Raw genomic sequence first — 22139 nt, forward strand, 5'->3', positions numbered from 1 at the left:
TCAGCAGTGGCCTGAGGATTGTTTTAAATATAAGAACAGTTGTTTCTGGTTTTAGTTTGGAATTTCTGTTTAGGATAGGATATAGCATTGCTATCCTTGCATAAGCTTGATGTTGATATGGTGATTCCAGGTAAGGCGGCAATCTAGGTGAATTCCCAGGTATCTTACTGTTTCGGTGGCAGGATTCCATTTTACATTTTTACTTTTGAGGATTAGATCCGGTGGATTTGATGGGCGTCGAAGAGTAAAAACTTTTGAGTTGCATTTTTCAATGTTCAAGCTAATCATCCATTTAGTGAAATATTGTTCTAAATCATTAAGGTGACTTTGCAAAGTGTTTCTAGCTATTATTATGTCATAATGTTGAGAGAACACAGCTGTATTGTCAGCAAACATAGCTATGGAGGTGTGTGTGGACTGGACGATGTCGTGAAGGTAAAAGTTGAACAAAATGGGAGAAAGGACTGAACCTTGTGGAGTACCGGCATTGATTTGTCTAAGGGTTGAATTTTTGTTATTAATTCTGAATGAAAATGTTCTACCATTGAGGAATGAGCTCAGAATATGGTATAGGTATTATGGAGTGCCTGCTTTCTTTAGTTTATATAGGAGACCTCGATGCCAGACCTTATCAAATGCTTGTTGGAAATCTAAGAACGCTACCAGGGTGTGTCAATTTTCCTTTCTTATTATTTAAAGTACATATAGTAATATACTCTTTCTATACTATTATAATTTTTTTAAGAAACTATTATATCATTAAGATTTTTATATATAATTTTTGTTGCATTAAAATTTATTTGCCAATTACTGATATTAACTTCACAATTGTTGAATTGGATGTAAGTAAGTAAATGCTTAAATAAAGTAATAAAAAATGTTATATGTACTTATACAATAAATATACTTACCGACTGGATCAAAGTGTAATCCAAATTAAAAAACTCCCAAGCTGTGAAACAAATACCTTTCTTCATAACTAAATGGAGGTACAATTTTTCCTGTGGTTGAAAAAAATAAAAAGTCTTAAAAATTGTTTTATTAAAACCATTATAATTTTTTTATTCAGTTTCTTACATCTTTTGTGAAAACTCCTGTTCTATCAAGAATCATAAATCGAAAAAGTACTGCATTGAATAAATTCACCTGTATAAAAAAAAAAAGGTTTATTACTACTTATGTTGAATTAAAGATTTCAAATACTAGTTCTTATGATCATAAACTGTCAATGGTAATAATTTTAGTGGGATAACTTTCATTATTTAAGCAAAAAATATCTTGTGTGTTCAACTACATGGCTTTCCATTCCAGTATTTCCTGTATGTAAACTTTGTTAGTTTAATTGACCCAATGATTTTTCATTTATTTTTATTTCATGAGTGGGGTAGCTCAGTGAATGAGACACTTTGCTATTAACTCCTGGGGTTGAGATTTGAGTCTGTTGTTGAAGATAATAGTTTGTTTTGTTAATGTAGCCCTGAGTTTATTCTGTGGATTGAGAAGCCATCCAGGGGCCCACCCAGCCTCTATAAAGTGGGTACCCTTAATTTGAGAAAAATCTGGTGGCTGAGCTTGATCTTGAACAAATCACCTCCTTGTATAACCATTGTTCAAGAAAAATTACTTGCTCACAAATTACTGAACCCCTGACCCTTCATGGCTTGTAGTGATACAGATTTTACATTTTATTTTTCTCTTTATTATTATTTATTTTATACATTGTAGACAATTTAATTAACTTTTCAAATGAGTATTCGTAAGGTATTGGGAGAAGTATAGTTTTAGAGATTATTTATAACTAATAAAAGTGAAGGAGTTTCCATAGGAACCTTAGCAATATACTTCAGAAATTCTTTTAAAATATGGGTACAAATAATAACACCATATCTTTGCTTAAACTAGTCCAATCTAGATGCTTTAAAATTTGATTTATTATTTATCTTTCACCAAGTAAAGTTTCATCTGTAATACTGAGAAGAGAAGGAGGAGAGAAATGCTTTATTCATCCATGCTGCTCAAATACATTGGGTTGCTACATTACATTGCATATTACTCAATCCGTGATCGGACATAAATTACATATATTTACATGGTATAATAAAAAAGAAAGAAAACAGTTTTTTTTCCCCCACAGTTTCCTTTTACAATCAATTCCAGTCTAAACACTAAATTCAAATATTTCAATTTATTCCTTTTTTCTTTCCCTTTCTTTTAAATTAAATTAAATTAAAAAATACTTTATGTATTTCACTGTCAATAATAAATTTGTGATATTTTATCTAGATACTAAAAACACAAAGAGAAATGTAAAGCATGGAAACCAGTAGCCATTATTAATGCTATAACTAATGTGACCAGATATTTTTTGCACTAAAGACGAGGGGTACCTTGTTGCTTGAGGGAGAGGGAGTGAGGAGTTTAGGTTGAATAAAAACTACCTAGCCAATCCCAATAATTCATTCACACGCTTGTACTTGCTTGAATTATTTTATTATTATTTACTTATTATTATTTTATTTATTTTTTACTTATGTATCCAATCAAGTATGTCTTTTAACCAACTTTTTATTATATTTTCCTTTAAATCTATGTATTAGTTTTGTTTTGGTAAAATGTCAGTATTTGTCTGTTTTACTGTAAACTGATCTACCGCTGTGACTAGTATTTCTCTGGTTTGATCTAACATCGCTGTCTAGTAGTGAATTTGTTTAGCGGGTCACTGGGGAAGATCTGAAAGGAGGAATTTGGGAGAGTGAATTTGTCGATCAAATGAATTAAAAATTGTGAAATGGAATGGACAAGAAGGGGAAAGAAAAAAGGAATAAATTGAAATATTTGTATTTAGTGCGTAGACTGAAATTGATTGTAAAAGAAAACTGTGGGAGGAAAAATAAATGTTTTTCTTTCTATTTTATTATATCATGTAAAAATATGTAATTTATGTATGTCCGATCACGGATTGATTAGTGTGCTATGTAATGTAGCAACCCGATGTATTTGGGCAGCATGGATGAATAAAACATTTCTCTCTCTTGGCAAAGTGTAAAGGCACCCTTAGCCTTTAAGTAACAACGGTAAAGTTAATATATCGGCTTAAGGATTTTACCTCTTTTGTTGTAATCACAAATGGTTGGAGAATTGTCCAAAGTTCGTACATTCTCAAAAGAAGATAACCAATGAGAAAAGTTAAAAGCAGATCACGTTGATAAGAGCCCGCAATCCCTATGAGGTGTACGTTTACAATTCCCAGACAGAATATGGAAGCGACGGTTATTAAAATAGGAATCGATACAACTTTATTCAGTTCTGTACTCATAGTCCGAAGGTCGTCGTATATCCGTATCAATTCGTAAATTTTTGTTAACTGATTTTCAAATGCAATGTTTACGATAGTTTCTTCAAGTTTTACTTTGATAAAACGAAAATGTTGTGAAATATATGTCATTATTGCAAAAAAATGTAGTTCGTAAATAAAAATTGGCATGAGGGGTCCGTGTGTGGCTACCAAATCACAAACCGTAAAGAGCCAATGAGTATCCGATGATAAAAAGTAATCCAAGACAACCAGAATGGCCAGGCTTAGAAATTTGGCAATGCAAGTAACAATTATCGAATCCATTTTGTAAGTTATGGGCATACCGATCTGAACCAAACATTTGTCGACTTTTTCGAAATCCGTTATAATCTTGTTGAATGGTTTGTTGTAATATATCGTCGCACCGAAAATCGTCATATAGTTGAAATAAAGGAAGCCTTTTTGTGCTTTCTCGATGGAGATATGCATCAGGGAATCGTACAAGTGGTAATCTACATTCTGTAGCCACAAGATCACTCCGAATGCTGCGTAACCGAGCAATGAGAATATCGATAAGCTATAGGCGAAGAGTAAAGACGTCGCCAATTCCTTCCGTAAAATCAGATGGAGGCCGAATATCCTGGAAAGCCTTAGGAGGGGTTTCATTGCGGCGGATATGGATTTCTTTTCCATCATGGCGCAAAGTGTACTACATCAGGCCGAAAGCTAAAGGCAATCATTACTGCTGGAAGGTATCGATTTTATTCTGCCATGAGATAAAATCTAAATACAGTCATATATCAAGTGGTCCTGATCATTACTGCTTATCTTAGTTACTTATTGAAGTTTAAATAAAAAACTACTAGTAATTTTTCAGCAGACCAAGATGAATGGTATTAATGAAAATGATACATTTTGTAAATATTTTTCTCATGTTAAAGAGACATTAAAATAATTATCCTATGCTACTAGGACAGGTATACTCAACCTGCGGCCCGCCGGTCTTCTGCGGTTGGTCCATTTGGTCTTAATTTTAAACCATTTTGAATTTCGCGCCCATTAGAAAAAAATAGAGGGCGCTGAGTAAATAGGTCCTACACTACACTAGCGCGCCGCGATAATAACACTGCACTTATTATCGATAAGGTAATTTGCCGTAATATACGGGAATTTATTCATTTATTTTTTAATTTACAGCAGACGTCTGATTGTAAAGAGCAATTAACGATCAACAGTTCTCAAGATATACATCTTAAAAAAACAAGAAATCATAAAAATGTACTTAAAAATCAATAGTTGATGGATTTATTTTAGGAAATCTATATCTCAGGAACCATTAGACGTGTAGATGTCTATTAAAACTTAAATCAAAGCTAGTTATATGTGCTATATAGTAGTTCCTGGCGTTTATCTTCGTAGTAGTAGTAGCTTTCATGATATTTTCCAAAATAAATTCACAAGATGTTGATTTCTAGTTGTTCGGACAAAACGTTTCGTTTATGAAAAACTATATCTCAAGAACCATTAGACGAATGGATGTCTCTTGGCGCTCATATTAAACATGGTTTAATATCCTATAAAATAGTCTATAACGTTTACCTTTGTAGGAGTAGTAGTTTTCATGATATTTGCCAAAATAATTCAAGAAATATTGATTTCTTGTTGTTCGGAAAAAATGTTTGATTTATGAAAAACTATCTCTTAGTTTCTTTATTTCACGTACAAATTAAAGCTAGTTTAATACTTTAAAATACTATATAACGTTTATTTTGGTTTGGGTGGTAGTTTTTATGATATTTGTATATTAATATTAATGTACAGTTTTTTTTAAAAGTAACATTTAATAAAAAAATAAAAGTAAAAAACACTACAGAATGTTAAAAACAATTTATTTACAGTAATCACAGCATATATATTTTCTTATTTTTTACTCGTTTGATGAACCTGAGAAATATCTTATTTTTTATTTTGTATATTCTTGAATATTCTTCAAGGTTAATTTCTTCAGGTGTAGTCTTTTCGAGATGAAAATCATACTCCAACATGGTTCTTACTATAACTAACTTCAATTCCATCAATGAAAAACGCATTCCTGAAAAATTAAAAAAAGGAAAGATAATGTACATAAATTGAGAAATGTATAAATCGAATATGTTCGCGTATATTCCGTTTATTGATGTACGATAATTTGAAAGAAACTTTGTTATTGGCACTTCTATTATATATTTTAAAAAATACCACATAATTACCAATACATTTCCTTGGCCCATCTCCAAACGGCAAATAAGAACCTTTAGGTATTTTGCTTTTATTTTCTGTGCTGAATCTTTCCGGGATGAATTCCAAAGGCCTATGAAAGTTTGATTCGTCTTTATGAATTTCTAAAATCGGAATGTACACTTCCATGTCCTTTTCGATAGTTACATCCGTTCCAGGTATCTGGAAGTCTTCAGAGCATATACGCTGGATGTAAAATGCAGGCGGATGAAGTCTTAAAACTTCTGTAGCAATAGGAAATGAAACATTCAATATTATAGATAGTAGTAACAATATATTAAAAGAAAATGAGATAAAAGTTGAAAAGAAATTAAAAAAAAAAAATTAAAAGTATTTTGTTCCGATTATGGGAACGAATGTTGCTTTATGTTGTCTTTGACACTGCAAAGCATTTATTAAACCATAATATCTTATAAAAATGTTGTTGTTTAGTTGTAATTATAAATACAATATATGATTATCCTAAAATATATAATAGGAATTTAAAAAATATATAGGATGAATTGCAGAAATTTTATTGAATATGAATCCATAGTTTAATTGTAATTTGTAATGTAGGCCTTATCAGTTGCTAGCTTTTAATACGTGATTTTCATTAGATTGTAGCTTGTTCCGGTAAATATGCAAAAAAAAAAAAAAAAATCATAATTGTAAGAATTACATTTTTGTTAGAAATTATTTATTTTACACATGTATGAGACTGAAATAATTATTTATTTAGAAAAGGCAGTGATATATAACTGGAGATGTCAACTATTCTGTTACGGTTACTAATGAGCAGTCCTGCCGATTCTCCCGACCAAAAAAATTATAATTGTAAATGTATGATTGTTACAGTCATGATTGTACTGAAGCACTAGCTCTGACGTGATAGTTGATAGTACAAATAATGTCAGTGAAGCAACTGTTGTGTTAACTATCACATCTATACGCTTTGACAGTACACTATCGAACTATCGTACAGGTTTTTAAGGCAAAATGTTAGGTTCTTTCATGATGTAACTACATGATAGTTATAGTCATGACAGTAATGTCGCACTGGGTCTGGCGTGATAGTATAGGCAATGTCAGTGGATTAATAATCACATTAACCTATTTATTCAATGATATGTATTTTATTTTATTTCAATACTGTTTTAAGTTTTATTTTCTTTCAGTTTGTTTTTACCAAATTTAAAACATAGTTTTATAAATGTATTTTATGTAATGTATTATTAAAAAATGTAATTATTAGCAAGAAAAATTGTATAAGGTGTATCCCGAACTAATATAGTAATTATTGTACATTTTATATTTATGCAATAAAAACTATTATATAAAAAATAAAATAAGACGTATTGTATGAAGATTGTACCCCAAGAAAATCATAATTCATTTTTTTAAGATGAAAAATAATTCTTCTTTTACTGCAATTAATGGTAGTATTTTGCTTTTATCACTTTGCTATCCATCTTACCTTTTATTACCATATCTAAATATTGCAATGACTTGAGATCGTTATAGGATATTTCACATTGAGGAGATAGCACTGAGTCTATCTCATTTTGGACTGTTTGTCTTATTCCATCGTGACGGGCCAACTCGTAGAATATGGAAGACATCGTTATGGAAGTTGTCTCGTAGCCGCCAATGAAGAATGAAAACGCCTGGGCTGCTATCAGGTCGTCTGTGAATTCTATACAGTTAAATAAAATGATTTAATAATTATAAATGTTGAGTTCTTATTCTATCAAGTTCTTTTGTAATAGTATTTAAGCTATTCAGTTTACAATTATTTCATCCTTAATTATAATTAATGTTTATTGCCTAGTTTATACCTCCTAGTACTTTAGTATGTTCCCTTCTTTCCATTTATTATTAATTAGAAACTGCAGGTAGATTTCGACTATTACAGCAGAAAGTAATAATTAAGTATTTATTTATGTTTTAGGGAATTTTCTGCAACACACTTATTTTTTAAATTTTACTCATAACTACTGTCAATGAAAAACAGGCTGTAAGGTTATAACGAAAATTATAAAATAAAAAAAAAATATATAAGTAGGTTGTAATAATTGCAAATTTTCAAGAAAATTAATTTTCTTTGACATCTAAAATTTATAAAACACTCAGTAACGGATACCTTGAAGATAATTTTAATCTGGACATCAAATGTGAAAAAAAAGTAATTATGAATTATCTTTATTTTTTCTCTACACTCTTTTTTTTAAACTCACAATAATAGCCTTATGTTGTTTACATGAGTATCAACGTAATCACATTTAATTACATGAATTCATCCAAATACTAATAATTTAAAATTAAGGAAAAATCACTAATTTATGTAACGGTTTATTTACTCCCTTCCAGGATATTTCTGACATGAGAGGGGGGGGAGTAGGAAGTTATACTAGAGGTTACCTAAAACCTTCTATCCAGCTAGGAAGATAGGAAGATCGAGTATACAATCCGTGGGGCCTCAACGAAACAAAAGCCACCGGGATCAAACCGACTTCGCTGCAGTTTGAAGTTGCTAAGGTGACGCCTTAGGACACTGACCTCTAATTTATTCAACTATCTAACACGATAATATGACATAGTCGGGACTAAATTTGCTCAAATATCTGCATATGCTGATGACATAGGCATATACTCGGCGAGCATCAATGCAGACAAGGCCATGGACCAGACCGCCGCAGCTGCCCAACACATCGCTAACAACCTACGAGACATAAACATTCATATCAACCCACAAAAAACAGACGCCATCACATTCTCATTCAAGAAAACTCTCAACAGAGCGCCTAAACTCAACGAACAGATAATACAAACCAAGAAACATCTCACTTACCTAGGCATTAAACTAGAAACACATCTATCTTTCGCTGCACACATACAAACAGAATACAAATCGTCAAGTCAACATCGTACCAACTTAAACACCTCATCTACTCACCAGGGCTGTCACTCAGACTCAAATTACTCATCTACAAAGTAATACTACGACCATCACTCCTACACGGTGCACCACTACTACATTTTCTCTACCCAACAGCTCTGAAATCACTACAACAATACCAAAACAGTACACTACAAAAGATATGTCGAGGGACATCTCTGGAAAGACGTTTTTAGAATGGATAGCTCATATATAACATTAAACATAATAGGTAACCTTAAAATACCAAAGGTAGTAAAAGGTAAGACACAACACTAATTACTTTTCTTTTTCACATTAATGCACTTACTAATTCACTTTTTATTTCTGTTTTAGAGGGTTCGGAAAAAAAAAAGATAATATGATAAGGTAAGACGAATTTTGATATTTTTTTTTTAAATTGTAAAAAAACTTACTTATTGTAGAGGTCCTGTCAGATTCGGTTATAGTGGCTTCATCTTCTTCGAGCATTTTCATTAGTAAATAAATAAAATCGACACGCTTCTCGCCGCTCAGCTTCCTTCTCCTTATAGTTTCTGAAACCAGTGAGCAGAAGAAGTCGTTAACGTCGTTGCCGTAAGCACTTATATTGAACTTTTTGAAGAACTGAGGGTAAAGCGTTCTGAAATGAGCTTTGAACATGCGCCAGTTCCCTGGCCTGAAGGCCGCCCTACCCATCCTGATGAAGTCGTGGTTGCGATTCTTCAGGCACTGCAGCTCCAATCCGAAGGCGCAGGATGCGATTGCGTCGATCGACAACTTCCCGCATATCTCCATAATATCTATCGGATCCCCTTTGGATTCATCAATGCGGTCGAGAAAATTCTCAACGCATGTTTCCAACAGCGAAAACATACTTTTCAATTTCTCAGATGTAAAAGTCGGCGTGAGCTTGGCCCGAAGGCATTTCCATTTGAACCCGTTGAGCGCTAGTAGGTGTTGGGACAGCGGGTCTTTATTTCCATCGGTATAATCCCCATGCCTCTTGTTCTGGAAATTCTTAAATTCTTGATTCAGAATCAAGTTTATGACATTGGGGCTTCTGATCAATAGGGCGGGTTTTCGGAACTGAAAAAACCCGCAGCACACATTACCCGTACCATGGTTATAAACTTCAGAAAGCAAGGAATATCGGATGAGAAATGAATCCAAAATGTCTTTACTAAACAAAGGCGTCGCTGGTAGATGAATGATGCCTCTTTGCTCCCAAAACGATGTTCGTTTGTAGTTTTGTACTATCAGATAGAAGATAATAGGTACTAACGGAACACTAAAAATAAATATACAACTTATCCAAAAAGGAATTGGATCAAACATTTTACACCTAGGAAGTATGATATCGTGAGGAAAACATGTCAGAATTTCCAAACCTAAACTGACTGGTTTTTGGTTGCTTCATAGTCTTTAGGCAATGCCGACAAATGATAAACATTATTTATTGCTACTATCTTAAACTGCCTCGTTGACGACTATTAACGCTATAAATTACCTGATAGAGTATTCCAGTGCGTTGTCTTATTATTTTAGCCCCAACTTCGGATGATTAAAAAAGTGTTTAAGATAAAAACAGTGACTCAAAATCCGAAAATAGCGACACAATGGGAAGTTACCAATATGTTGCAACTTGTGATAATGTACCTTAAGTTCTGCACATTAAAAAAAACCATGCAAACTGGCAACATTAAGATAACGCTTTTTGTAGAAGGTTAGTCATGTTGCAAATAATTGTGTAAGCTGAAGGCTTTGGAATAATTAAATTTCAAACCAAGTACTTTAAGGAATACAACCTATAAAACATATTTTAAATTATAAATTAAAACAAATTAAATATTTATTCAGTATTACTATTGCAAACGCAGTAAACAAATTTTTTAAAAATGAAATACAAATTACTGCTTTAAAACGAAAATAAGTGATTAAACAGTGACCGAAGAAAGTATTTGCACACCTTGGTTTTTCTTTATATAATGAATTTAATTAATTATAAATTCGTTTAAGGTTCCTTAGTAAAAAGTACAATTAAAATTTGTTAAAAACAGTATAAATTCAATTAATAATATTGATCATATTAAAAATTTATTTAAACATAACAGTATTATAAAATATTTCGATCTATTTAGTTCGTTTTAATTTAACCTATCCTAATGTCAAAAACAAATGAACTAAGTGCCGCTACCGATTTGTTCGGTATTAATTTTTCTACCATGAGGTACGTAATTAAGAGATTTGAAGAAAGAGGCACAACTGCAAATAATCGGTGCAAAAATTCGGACGTTCGAAGAAAGTAAATCCAGGAGTTAGTGCAGGTGTCTTAGCTAATATGGTCGAATCGATTTCTGGGGTTTGTGTGAGCACTACAGCAATTAGAAATGTTTTAAATTCGAATTTACAGCATTTTGAAGGAATTTACCTGAGAAATAAACCTTATATCAGAGAAACCCATCACAAAAAAGGCTCTTATTTGCTAGGGATTACATCAACAAGCCCATCAGTTTTGGGAAAATGTATTATTCTCTAATGAGAGTAAATTTTATTTGTTTGGATCTGACGGCAGAAAGCCGATATGGCGAAGGAAAAGTGAAGAATTCAGAAGCAAAACGCCTCAATTACTGTTTTTTTTTTTTTTTTATCCCTCTAAAAATAGAAAAAGAACATTAAATTAATAAGTTGCATAATTCAGACTTTTTCTACCAATGGTACATGAAGGTATACGGTGAAATACTTATCCGATGCTTTGCTATGTCTGTTCTATGTGAAATCTACTAGAAATATTTGGAGGTGAGGCGCCTCCTCGTATTGATTAAACAGAAGAGAAAAAAATAAAACAGTTAATAGTCATAGACGAAAGATAATAGAAAATGCAAGGGAAGAAAGGAGTTAAAGGGTGTTTATAAGATTTTTGGAGCCTTTTCTGCCCTGCCACTTCGCAGGAAGGGAGGATGGGGTGACTGATCGGAAGATAGGATTAAAGGAAGCAGGGAAACTGTTGAAAAACTTTATGTGCCTCCGTGTGATATGCTGTTGTACAGTTTCTAGCTGTAAGTTCGTTGTGAATGTGCGTCATGTTATGTCTTTCTAGTGTTGTTCCTCTGCAGATCTTCTGTAATGTGCTCTTCTGGTATTCTCAGTTACTGTAAAACACGGAGGTGGGGGTGTAATAGTTTGAGGATGCGTGGCTTATAATAGTGTAGAAATCTCTTGTCTATTGAGGGATTTTAAATGCAGATGGTTGTGTTTAGATTTTGCGCCATAACTTGCCAATGCAGTCATTCAGGATCGGTATATTTTTCAGCATGATAATGATCCGAAACCTACAGCAAACAAAACTAAAGAGTGGTTAATATTTAACATTCGCCAACAACTTCATATCCCACCACAGTCCCCTGACTTAAACATAATTGAATATTTGTGGCATATTTTAGATAACAATTTCGAAACACCAAATGACCACCTCAAGGATCTTTTACAGCAAGAAACGGAACAAATTATCACGGATTTAATTAAAAACCTGGTCCACTCAATGTCGAAACGTTTACAAGCGGTAATAGATGGCAACGGACTTCATGCAAACGCTTACAAGCGGTAATAGATTGCAACGGACTTCATACAAACGTTTACAAGCGGTAATAGATAGCAACGGACTTCATACAAACGTTTACAAGCGGTATTAGATGCCAACGGACTTCATACAAAATATTAAATTTAAAAAAAAAAAATAATAAAACGCAAAGAGTGCAAATACTTTTTTCTGTATTTTTTGAAGGTTGATGTTTTGTTTTTTTATGAACGAAGCTTTGCATTTGAATTTTATTTGTAGTAATTATGTTATAAATATACTTTTTTTAAAAGTATATTTATAAAAATATAAGTAATATAAAAATTAGGATTTTTTATTGCATAAATTCATAATTAAAAAAAAAAAAGAAAAAGTGGTGTGCAAATACTTTCTTTGGTCACGGTATTTATACATATTGTTCATTATATCAATCTGTAAATAGTCAGCAAATAAATTTAATTACATTTTACTTTGTATTTTGTTAGAAGTTTGTTTTGTTTTTAAAGTAAGAGATTTATACTTGTGTTGTAATGTGTTATATGGTGGAATAACGGCCAGAAAGGCTTATTTTGCTCAGCGACAATACAAAAATCTTCGGCTTAATATCATTCGCCAAGTTGCCTGTGCGTAGTTTAGCAGATATCATCCGTATTGAAGTTTTATTGATGGACAATTTTATTTTAATTTTGTTCTTTATTTTATTTCTGAAGGTTTTATTTTTATTTGATTCTATGTTTTCAATTATTATCTTGGCAAAATAAATGTTTATCATTCGAGCCAGCTTGTTTTGTTTTTTTTGAAAGCTTTCCTACAGAAAGATATCGTCAATTTGATGTGGTTTTAACTCATATTGTAGATTATCAATATACTTTGAATGAATAAAAACAGTATTTTTATATTATTTATTAATTTTTTTATTTGACTTATAGGGTGAAAAACTGTTTAAAACTCTAACCTTTATGAGAGGCTTAGGCTACCATTGCAATTGGATATTATTACATGGAAATAAGAAGATGTTTTTATATGAGAATATTAATTAACAGACGTATTCCTGTTACAGAATCATCGCCTGATAAATTCCCATTAGCTTTTTCCTGTTGGAGGCTCACCATATTTTCACCAATTTCATCCTATTTTTTACTTTTAGTTGCTTTATGTATAGTGACCAACATAACTAATCATCAAGATGGAAGACCAAGAAGGGAGAGATGGCCCATTTAAAATGGTGGGGTGAATTTGCATTTCTTCAACTACTGAATAGTGTGAATAGGCGTGTTTTTTCTGTTAAGGAAAAGAAATAGGTTTTGGGAGACTGGGTTTAGAGAGAATTTACAATAAGTTGTAACCGATTTTGTAGGAATCTGCAGAGATTCAATCGATTCCGAGGTGATCAGGAAATAGTTATCTATGAAGATTTTTCGTCAAACATTTTTAGCAACCATGCTACCATCTGTTGGTCACCACTCGAGCTACTGCTTGACTGTTAGAGCCGACATGACGCAATCTACCGGCTAAAAGGTGAACTACAATCACATGGACATCGTACATTGATATTTGTATTATTTCTTGCAATAACTATAATTGTACAAATCAATAACAATTTCTTGTATTGTAATATTTATAATTGTATTATTAGAATAAATAACTCTCGATGGTGTTTAATAGCCCAGAGAAATGTCTTAGCATAACTTGATAAACTTAAGTGTGAATTTCTTTCACAGGAAATTCTCCTCCTGAGGAGACAGCGAGTAACAATATAGATAGTGGATCAGTACATGCTAGTGCTATTTTTAGATTTAATCTCACTCTGCCTTCTATGGATCTCTCCTCCTTCCTAAACTATTTCTTCCTTTATTTGTTTAATCTAGTTTAAAGGCGTAAAACGTTTTGGCGAGCAATGCCTTTTCTTCCTTCCGTACGGTCCTACAGCTAGTTCCTGAAGGACATACTAGCATTGTTGTATCTGTATCTTTTATCCTGCCAATGTTATTATGAGTTGTAGAATGGAAGATTCCTTGTATGGTTATGTTCTGTTTACGGTTTTGTACTAATGTTAATTGTAATAAAATGTGTTTTCTTGTTTCGCCAAAAAGCGTGTGTGATTTACAAACTTTCGGACATTCCAATATAATAAGCATCTTTACGACTGCAGACTAGTTCCCTACAGAGTGAAGTTTTCTTCCTGCAAGGACCTACAACTAGTTCTTGTAGGACTTGTCATCTCCATCAAAAACAATAGGCTGGTTTCCGAAAGTCCCTGAAATATGCATCCTTCGAGGATTTACGGCTAGTTCCCGTAAGACTGATCCTGTCAATTAATTTCCTAGCCAGCTACCTAACTTTCACAAACACGCACTGTCGTGGCGTTCTGGTATACAATACCTCATATAGTCAATTGGAGCCACCTCAACACATTCAGTAAATTCTAAAATGCATTGGAAAAATGGTCAGCATAGATGTAATTAATAGAAAAGTTACAAATTTACGAGGAATATTCGATAAAGTAGACTTATGTTTACCATGTATCTTATTTACTGAAGACTGTTGATGCCTTCAATCATAATATAAGAACTTAAAGCGATCGTGAGTGTAGCTACTTAACTAAATATAGATACTAACCATATATAGATAACCATATGTTACCTATATTTTGGGATTATTGATGATTTAAGGTTCAGTTGCTAGCTGTTTCCATAGAATTTCATAGTTGTACTTAAGTATGTTTATAGTTGGTTTTAAGTGACTTCTAGTTTTGACATATAGATATTTTTTTTTATTTTCTAATATGGCGGCAAAAAAAGGATATAAACACAACTGTAAGATTAAATACTCAAAAATTTTAGTAAACACAAATTGGATTGGTCTTAAAATTATCAAATAATACTTTTTTCTTTCAAGCCCCGGGACCGAAATACATGCTATCAACAACAATAGGGCCCAAATGTACAGACCCCACAATCAGGTCTCCGCCCGGCTGCCTTATCGGAATTCCAGCCAGTAAAAGTTACAAAACTTCTAGCCCTGGGCCTAACAAGTATGATACGTCAGGGTATAACCGGAAAGGCAAGCTCTTCTCTCCTGCGTTTTACTTCGGCACAAAACATTCTGAAGGAAGTAAGTGATCATTACTGAAGTAAAAGACATTTAGTTGTTGGATTTAAAGGTATGTAGTAACAAGGGACACATAAAGTCGTGATTAGCAAAGTAAATAAGAAATAATAATTAAGAAGTTCATGAGCTACCGACCTGCTCCTTCATCGACCTTCTCTTTTCTCGATTTCCTTTGGGTCAAAGTCCATGAAGCGGATGAATATGAATAAAACACAATCCAGAGGTATCAACCAACACTTACTTACAAACCTATTTTAATTTAAATTAATCCTAGATCATTTCACAACAGATAATTTATATCATTAACTGCGGCATTATTTCATATAATTTTCCAAATGAGCATTTTAGTTGACATATAGACAAATTCCAATTTTAACAGAAATAATAACATTTCTAGTACTACTATTTTAGCATATTCGTTTTGTAAAAGTATGATAGAAATATAAAATATAACAGTTAACTAAAATTTACTTTGTGATCTTAACCACTTATTCAATTTTTTTTTTTAAAATATTTATTTATTGCTATTTACAACTGTACATTATAATACATTTAGTAAATCTGATCTAAGTTAAATTGGAGTGTTACAGGCGTGTAGAGAAACTACCCATTGGTAGCACTCTAATGACATTTTACATTAGCTGGTCTCGCGGCCATCTTCTTTTCAGGCACCTCGGAGGATTGTCAGGAATAGAAGAGGATGCAAGATTAGAAACTAGGGGGTTTGAGTGGTTAGAGAGTTTATAATGGAAGGAGTGATACCTGGTTCGGGCTAGATCGGTTACATAGGGAACATTAAGGTCTTTATGTATGATTTTATTTGTGACAAAGTAAGGAGCATTGAGGATTTTACGAAGGATTTTAGATTTTATTCAATGTTAAGTTGATATTTTTTATTAGTTATTTATTATCTTACCCTACCTGATAGGCAATACAGGTAGTCGTAGCAGTGGGTACAAGTACAACTCGTTGCTGCAATCAATACAGTTAACATTTACATAGCTGTGCACACATAGCTCTTCTAAAGAGACCTTGCTGGTGTAGCTTCTTCTCTCCTACTCAGGGAGGAGTGAGTAGAGCCCACAGCATCCTTCCACCCGTACACGAAGGCTTTATAGTTTTCTTTCTCCATCTGTTCAAGGTCTCTGAGTCCTGTCTCCCTCATCATCTTGGCTCTCAGTGCCTCATAGGCCGTACAGGCGAGTACGACGTCCTCGGTGGTCTCCGGAACCCGACAACTTGGGGATAGGGGATCGATGTTTATGCCACGTGCGGCGAGCTAAACTCGGGAACCCCCATGCCCGAGAGGAACTGCGAGATCCAGTAGTTGGGGAGGAACCACGTTGATTCTAGGTAGGAAAGTACTTCCTTAGAGTAGTCCCTTTTGGGCTACCCACCGTCGGGTCCATAAATTGATATTGAACATACTATGAGTGATTTTATGGAGTTGGACCAGTCAACTGTACGAACCCAGGCACATATTCACCCTAAATATGTAATTACAATTTATTTTTTGATCTAGGATGTAGAGACACACATGCGCATGTGCTATTTTGCGAGATTTGCAGCTCCCATTAGAATCAGATCTATCCCTTTAGTAATTCATAATTTTTTTTGATATTTTGTATTTATACACAGTATATTATTGCTAAGAATGAGAACTGTTTATTTCTTTCATATAAACAAAATTAAACTACAAAACAAAACTACTTTACATGAAGATTTTAAAAAAAGAGGCATTTAAACCATATTTGTCAATTTCAATGAAAATAAAACCTACCTGATATTAAATATTACCGAATCGCTCATTGATTCACAGTGTTTAATCAAAATCGTTTTAGCCGTTTTGAAGGAAATCGAAATAATTTGAAAAATCGATTGAATGAAGTGGGACTTCGTAAGTCGATTTTAACGAAAAAGTTGCTTTCACATCTCAATTATACCCACCTTAAATATGTAATTTCAGCTTCGTACGACGTTTCACGTTTGAGGAAGACGGTTCACAAACACACACACGATTTTGCGAAACTAGGTTATTTCGCATCAGGGGACAACAAAACCTGTATTTTTGTTTGAACGACATCGAACGATCTTAATAACTTTCTTTTATATATTCCATAGATAAATAATTGAAAGTAATAGCAAGATTATTTGTTGTGTAATAGGTTTATAAGGACATTTACCTTAATGAACCAAAATCGGATAACCTTTACCTCACAATATTCTTATTATTTTCATAGGTTGGGGAAACATTACTCCAAGCCCTCAAAGTTATGGGACTCACCTATGTCCAGACACCCGTCATGTGAGACCACCCGCATGGGAACTTGGGAACCCTTACCACTCTTGGTACAAGAAGTCCAGCCCTGCCCCGAAGTACATGCTACCCCAAGTCACTGGAGGGCTCCCACCTGATCTACCTAATGTGCCTGCCTATACTATGTAATTTAGGTCCTTTTTCTTACATTAGTAATCAATGTACATAAAATATATAACCTAAAGTAGATTGAGATAAAAAATTTAATAATTCCTTTAGGTAACTATAACCTCTTAACTCAGTTAATCGCAAAGGGTGCGCCGCGGTGCTGCCTGTGTCATAAGGACGCTGCAAAATATTTGATTATTAAAAAAAAACAGCTATGGAAAATAAATAATAATGAAGAGTATCAGTGATTGTTTTCCCTTGTTGCACCAGTTTGTAACCTCTTGTCTTGCAATATAAAATCCATTTCTGATAATCAGCTACCAGCGCTGATTAAAAAGTTCGAAAAATACTTAGAAGCACATAATAATGAAAAAGTTACATGGATTCAAGACCCATTTAGAAACAAGGCTCCATCAGAATTTACTTCTTTAGAAGAATAATCTCTTATTGACTTGCCTGGCGATTATTAAAGTTAAAATTTGGTAGCATGGAACTTTCTGATTTTTGGATATCAGTAAAAGAGGAATATCCACTTCTTAGTCTCAAAGCTCTACAAATATTAATTCCATTTGCAACATCCTATTTGTGTGAAGCTGGGTTTTCGGTGGACATGGTAATAAAAAGTAAATATCGCTTGAAAATTGAAAAGAAGAAATGAGGATCGCCATATCCAATTTTATTCCGAGATTTGAGAAGTTCAGTAGTGAACATCAAGCCTATCCATTCCATTAATAATATTAATAATGTTATTCATCAATGGACGTTCAATATATTGTTTGTGAATTTAAAATTCCTGTTTAATTTATTTTTCAACTAACCTAACCACATGGTAGTTGTCCAGTCTCATTATGGATATTACCAAAACAGTTGAAATCAGATATTTTATATTATCCCAAGGAAAAAAGTAAGAATCTGTTTGTAATTTTTCGCTACTAAATGGGTAAATGCTTTTAAAAAAGAAACTTTTCCAATTTTTCAATAAAGTAAAAAAAATCGAAAAAAATCCAATGTATGAAGGGCCCGGTGGAAAAAAATCCGATTATTTAGGGAGCAAACCGAAAAAGGTTGGGAACCTCTGCCTTAACTTGTACGCTACAGTTAACGCTTAACAAGCCATACGTGCACACTCGAATGCAATCGAGAATTGAATATAACAATGAGATAATAAAATAAATAACAATGATTTATTGTCTGTAATAGTCCTCTATATATAGCTTTAGGCTATGTTTACACAGGGTTCTAGGTATTATGATCGATAACCAAAATTAAAATTGAAATTTTGATTATTTTTGTATTTTTTAAATTTTTTTGCTAAGACAATATTCTAAATTTTTACAATTTTTGGCCGTTATAAAAAAAAATTGTACGTAAGGGGTTAATGTATTTGTTTCAATAGTTTCGTTAACTAATGTTTAATTATTTCTTAGCCTAGGAAGAGATGCATTAAAATTCAGCAAATCCTCATCACCGGGTCCTGGAAAATATGGACTCACAGAACCAGAAGTATATTTAACTAGAGCACCATCTCCAGCGATCCTATCGAAACGGAGAGAATCAACGTAAGGTCTTCCTTAACATAGGTCTTCCTTAATAAGGTCTTCCTTTTAATCTATTGAAACTGATTAGTCTTACTAGTACAAATAATTTGATTACCGCATTGCCTTTCTTTCTATAACTGATACTTAAGATTTTTGACACGTGGTACAACAGCCCGGGGCAAGTCTTGGCTATCCTGAAAAAAAAATTATTTCCAGCAATCACTGTGAAAATAGGGGAGAGAAAATAGCGCATTTTTTTTTTTCTCTGGAATTTAGAGGAATCATTTTTTTTTTTTAAATTCAACCTAATCATGTGCGCAAAGACTTCAGGAAGTAGTTCCCTGGCTAGAGGCGGAAGAATAGGAGGTAGGAGAATACTGGGAGAGAACATGCCATACCATCTACTTGGGAAAGTTTACTCCAAATTTTCTATCTTACCCAAGTGGATTATAAACTTCATATAATTAAAAAATATCTTCAATCGTCTCATTTCAAAAATGTTAACCTAATCTAACCATATTTTTTTTTTGTGTCAAAACCCCTTCATTCATAAATAAATACAAAAATATAAACATATATACAATACTTTGACATTATATACAATATTGATTTTGGTCCTTTTACTGGAGCTGTGCTCCATTCTAAGGAAGGGCTGAGTATAATGAAAATAAAATTTTGGAAATATCATTGATTGATTTGTAAGTATGTGAGGTACTTATTTTATCTTAGCTATCCACTTATAACCATGTTAACTATACAATTGATTATTTTCTTTCACTTTAAGTCAATGTTCTTTCAATTCAATTTTTTACATGGAGTCCACCCATAATGACCCAACCAGCATATTCTAAAGTGAAGTAACTCTTTGCCATAAGTTGAAGGTGCACTTTATTTTGTTAGATTTAGGCTATTTACCCTTTTGGAAAGATAGGAATATACTCTTGTTATATTCAATTATTTTTCAGGATTCGTTCTCAGACGACACCGGGTCCTAAATACTCCGGCGCCTATAATTGGAAGGTGGAACCACCATCATATACTTTTGGTATGAAGCATTCTTTGTACGAAGAGATAACTTATATGCCAGAGGACAAGCAGCCGTTTTATGGGATTTAATTTAGTGTTTCAATTAATTTCTATTGTCACTTGAAATGAAATAAACAATTAAAATCTCGTGTTTCTTCTTAAAATTGAAAATCATTTCTCTACAGAACAATCAGTTGAATGTGGATTACATCGTAAGCACTAAATTTGGACATAGATAGGGGAGAAAAATAATCAACCTAATCCCATTTAACTTTCTTGAAATTAATATTTTTGATTTTAATTATATTAGATTCTTGTAGAATAAAATAGACTAATTAATTTTGTTTACTAAAAAAATTAATTGATGAAGAAAAAAATATGGATGCAAGCATTTTGTTCCATCTGCTGTGAGAGATCAGCTCTTGAGTTAAATCATAGATTACATGATTTAGACCTTTACACAGTAACTAATTCTAAGAAAGGTTAAATTAGAAATTTACGATTATACTTTTATTTTATTTAATTTACTCGAGCTAGATCGTCTACATAAGGAACATTTAGGTCTTTATAAATGGTTTTATTTGTGACAAAGTAAGGAGCATAGAGGATTTTACGAAGGATTTTGTATTGGAATGATTGGATACGAGAGGAATTTGAAGGTTTAGTGGAGCCCCAAAGCTCAACTTCGTATGTTCAGATAGGCCTAATTATAGTCATGTTGATCAATCTTTTGTAATGAATTGGTAGTTTAGACCGTTTGTCTAGTAAGTGATGTAAAAGTCGAAATCGACGTGCAGTTTTTTTTTTTATATCAAAATTATGCTTAATTTTTAATACATTTTATACCAACGCTGTATTATTTGGGTGTTTATCCTTATTTTTTATTAGTTAATATTAATTTTTAAAAATAAAAAGCGTCTATACATCTGACATCCCAACCAATCCTAACACTATCCTCACGACGTATGCCGATGACACATGTGTGCTCGCAGTTAATAATAACCCATTAATTGTATCCCAAACTCTCCAATCCATACCACAGCCCTCGAAGAATGGTGTTGTAATTGGAAGATTAAGAAAAATTCCAACAAATCCCATCAAATCACCTTTCGTCGTAACCCTACCGACTGCCCTACAGTTTCATTTAATAATGTTACTCTTACCCCTGTCTCCCCTTGGGTTCGGGCTAGATCGGTTACATAAGGTACATTTAGGTCTTTATGGATGGTTTTATTCGTAACAAAGTAAGGAGCACAGAGGATTTTATGAAGGATTTTGTATTGCAATGATTGGATACGAGAGGAATACGAAGGTTTAGTGGAGCCCCAAAGCTCAACTTCGTATGTCCAGATAGGCCTAATTATAGTCATGTTAATAAATCTTTTGTAATGAATTGGAAGTTTAGACTGTTTGTGTAGTAAGTGCTGTAATAGTCGAAATCGTCGTGCAGGTTCCTGTCTTTTCAGTGTTCTGTGAGGATTTCAGGTTAATCCTTTACCAAGATGTAGTCCAAGATAACGGATCTGTTCTACAGTAGTAAGAGCCACATTATTAAAGTATACTGTAGGGCAGTCGTTAGGTTTCCGACGAAGACTAAAAACAAAAAGTAATTTTATTTTATACTAGCCTCTGTGAGTATATCGACCTGCTAAGGCTGACGTAATGAGATTAAGTAAAAAAAAAAAGTCAGGTCTTCTTTATTAAAAATAGTAATTAAGGCAGTAAGGAATAGTAAAAGAGCCGGGAAGAAAAAATGGCAGTTATCACACTCCAATTTTTGATTACTTTAATAAAAACTATGTATATTTACTAGTCAAAATTGATTAGTTTGCCAAGTATAGGAAGGGGGAATAAAAAAATGGCGGCTGTTTTAAAACCTTAAAAAAACACTAATTTTTCATTCGGAGCTCTATATCTTAAAAACTACCAACAACACTAGAAAACCTAAGAGATCATTATTTAAAGAAGAGTAAATTTGCTGAAATATTAGCCCT

The 22139-nt window shown here is 32.9% G+C and overlaps 3 protein-coding genes across 3 annotated transcripts in view; 1 reads left to right on the forward strand and 2 right to left on the reverse strand.

Moving 5' to 3' along the window:
• The window catches only part of LOC136796244 (uncharacterized), a 6129-nt gene extending 2138 nt beyond the window's left edge, over nt 1-3991 (reverse strand). Inside the window, exons 1-3 of the mRNA XM_067049346.1 lie at nt 3107-3991; nt 1078-1146; nt 912-1001 (exon numbers count right to left, since the gene is read on the reverse strand). Coding sequence (XP_066905447.1) covers nt 912-1001; nt 1078-1146; nt 3107-3991 — 1044 coding nt within the window. The remainder of the gene's footprint in view (nt 1-911; nt 1002-1077; nt 1147-3106) is intronic.
• Nucleotides 3992-5196: 1205 nt separating this feature from the next.
• LOC106688678 (cytochrome P450 6k1) lies at nt 5197-10143 on the reverse strand. The gene is made up of 4 exons (XM_014433254.3): nt 8906-10143; nt 7029-7247; nt 5545-5796; nt 5197-5387 (listed from the first exon to the last, which is right to left on the reverse strand). The coding sequence occupies exons 1-4, from the start codon at nt 9804-9806 to the stop codon at nt 5197-5199; spliced, it is 1563 nt and encodes a 520-aa protein (XP_014288740.2). The 5' UTR covers nt 9807-10143.
• A 4560-nt stretch (nt 10144-14703) lies between these two features.
• Nucleotides 14704-20292, forward strand: LOC106688681 (ciliary microtubule associated protein 1A). Its single transcript, XM_014433257.2, has 5 exons — nt 14704-14861; nt 14944-15159; nt 17397-17598; nt 19009-19140; nt 20085-20292. Exons 1-5 carry the CDS (start codon nt 14831-14833, stop codon nt 20233-20235), a joined length of 732 nt encoding a protein of 243 aa, XP_014288743.1. The 5' UTR covers nt 14704-14830; the 3' UTR covers nt 20236-20292.
• The last annotated feature ends 1847 nt before the right edge of the window (nt 20293-22139 follow it).

The sequence above is a fragment of the Halyomorpha halys genome, unplaced genomic scaffold (assembly GCF_000696795.3).
Source record: "Halyomorpha halys isolate HHAL.00 unplaced genomic scaffold, Hhal_1.1 Scaffold1176.1, whole genome shotgun sequence".
In the NCBI taxonomy this organism is placed as follows: domain Eukaryota; kingdom Metazoa; phylum Arthropoda; class Insecta; order Hemiptera; family Pentatomidae; genus Halyomorpha; species Halyomorpha halys.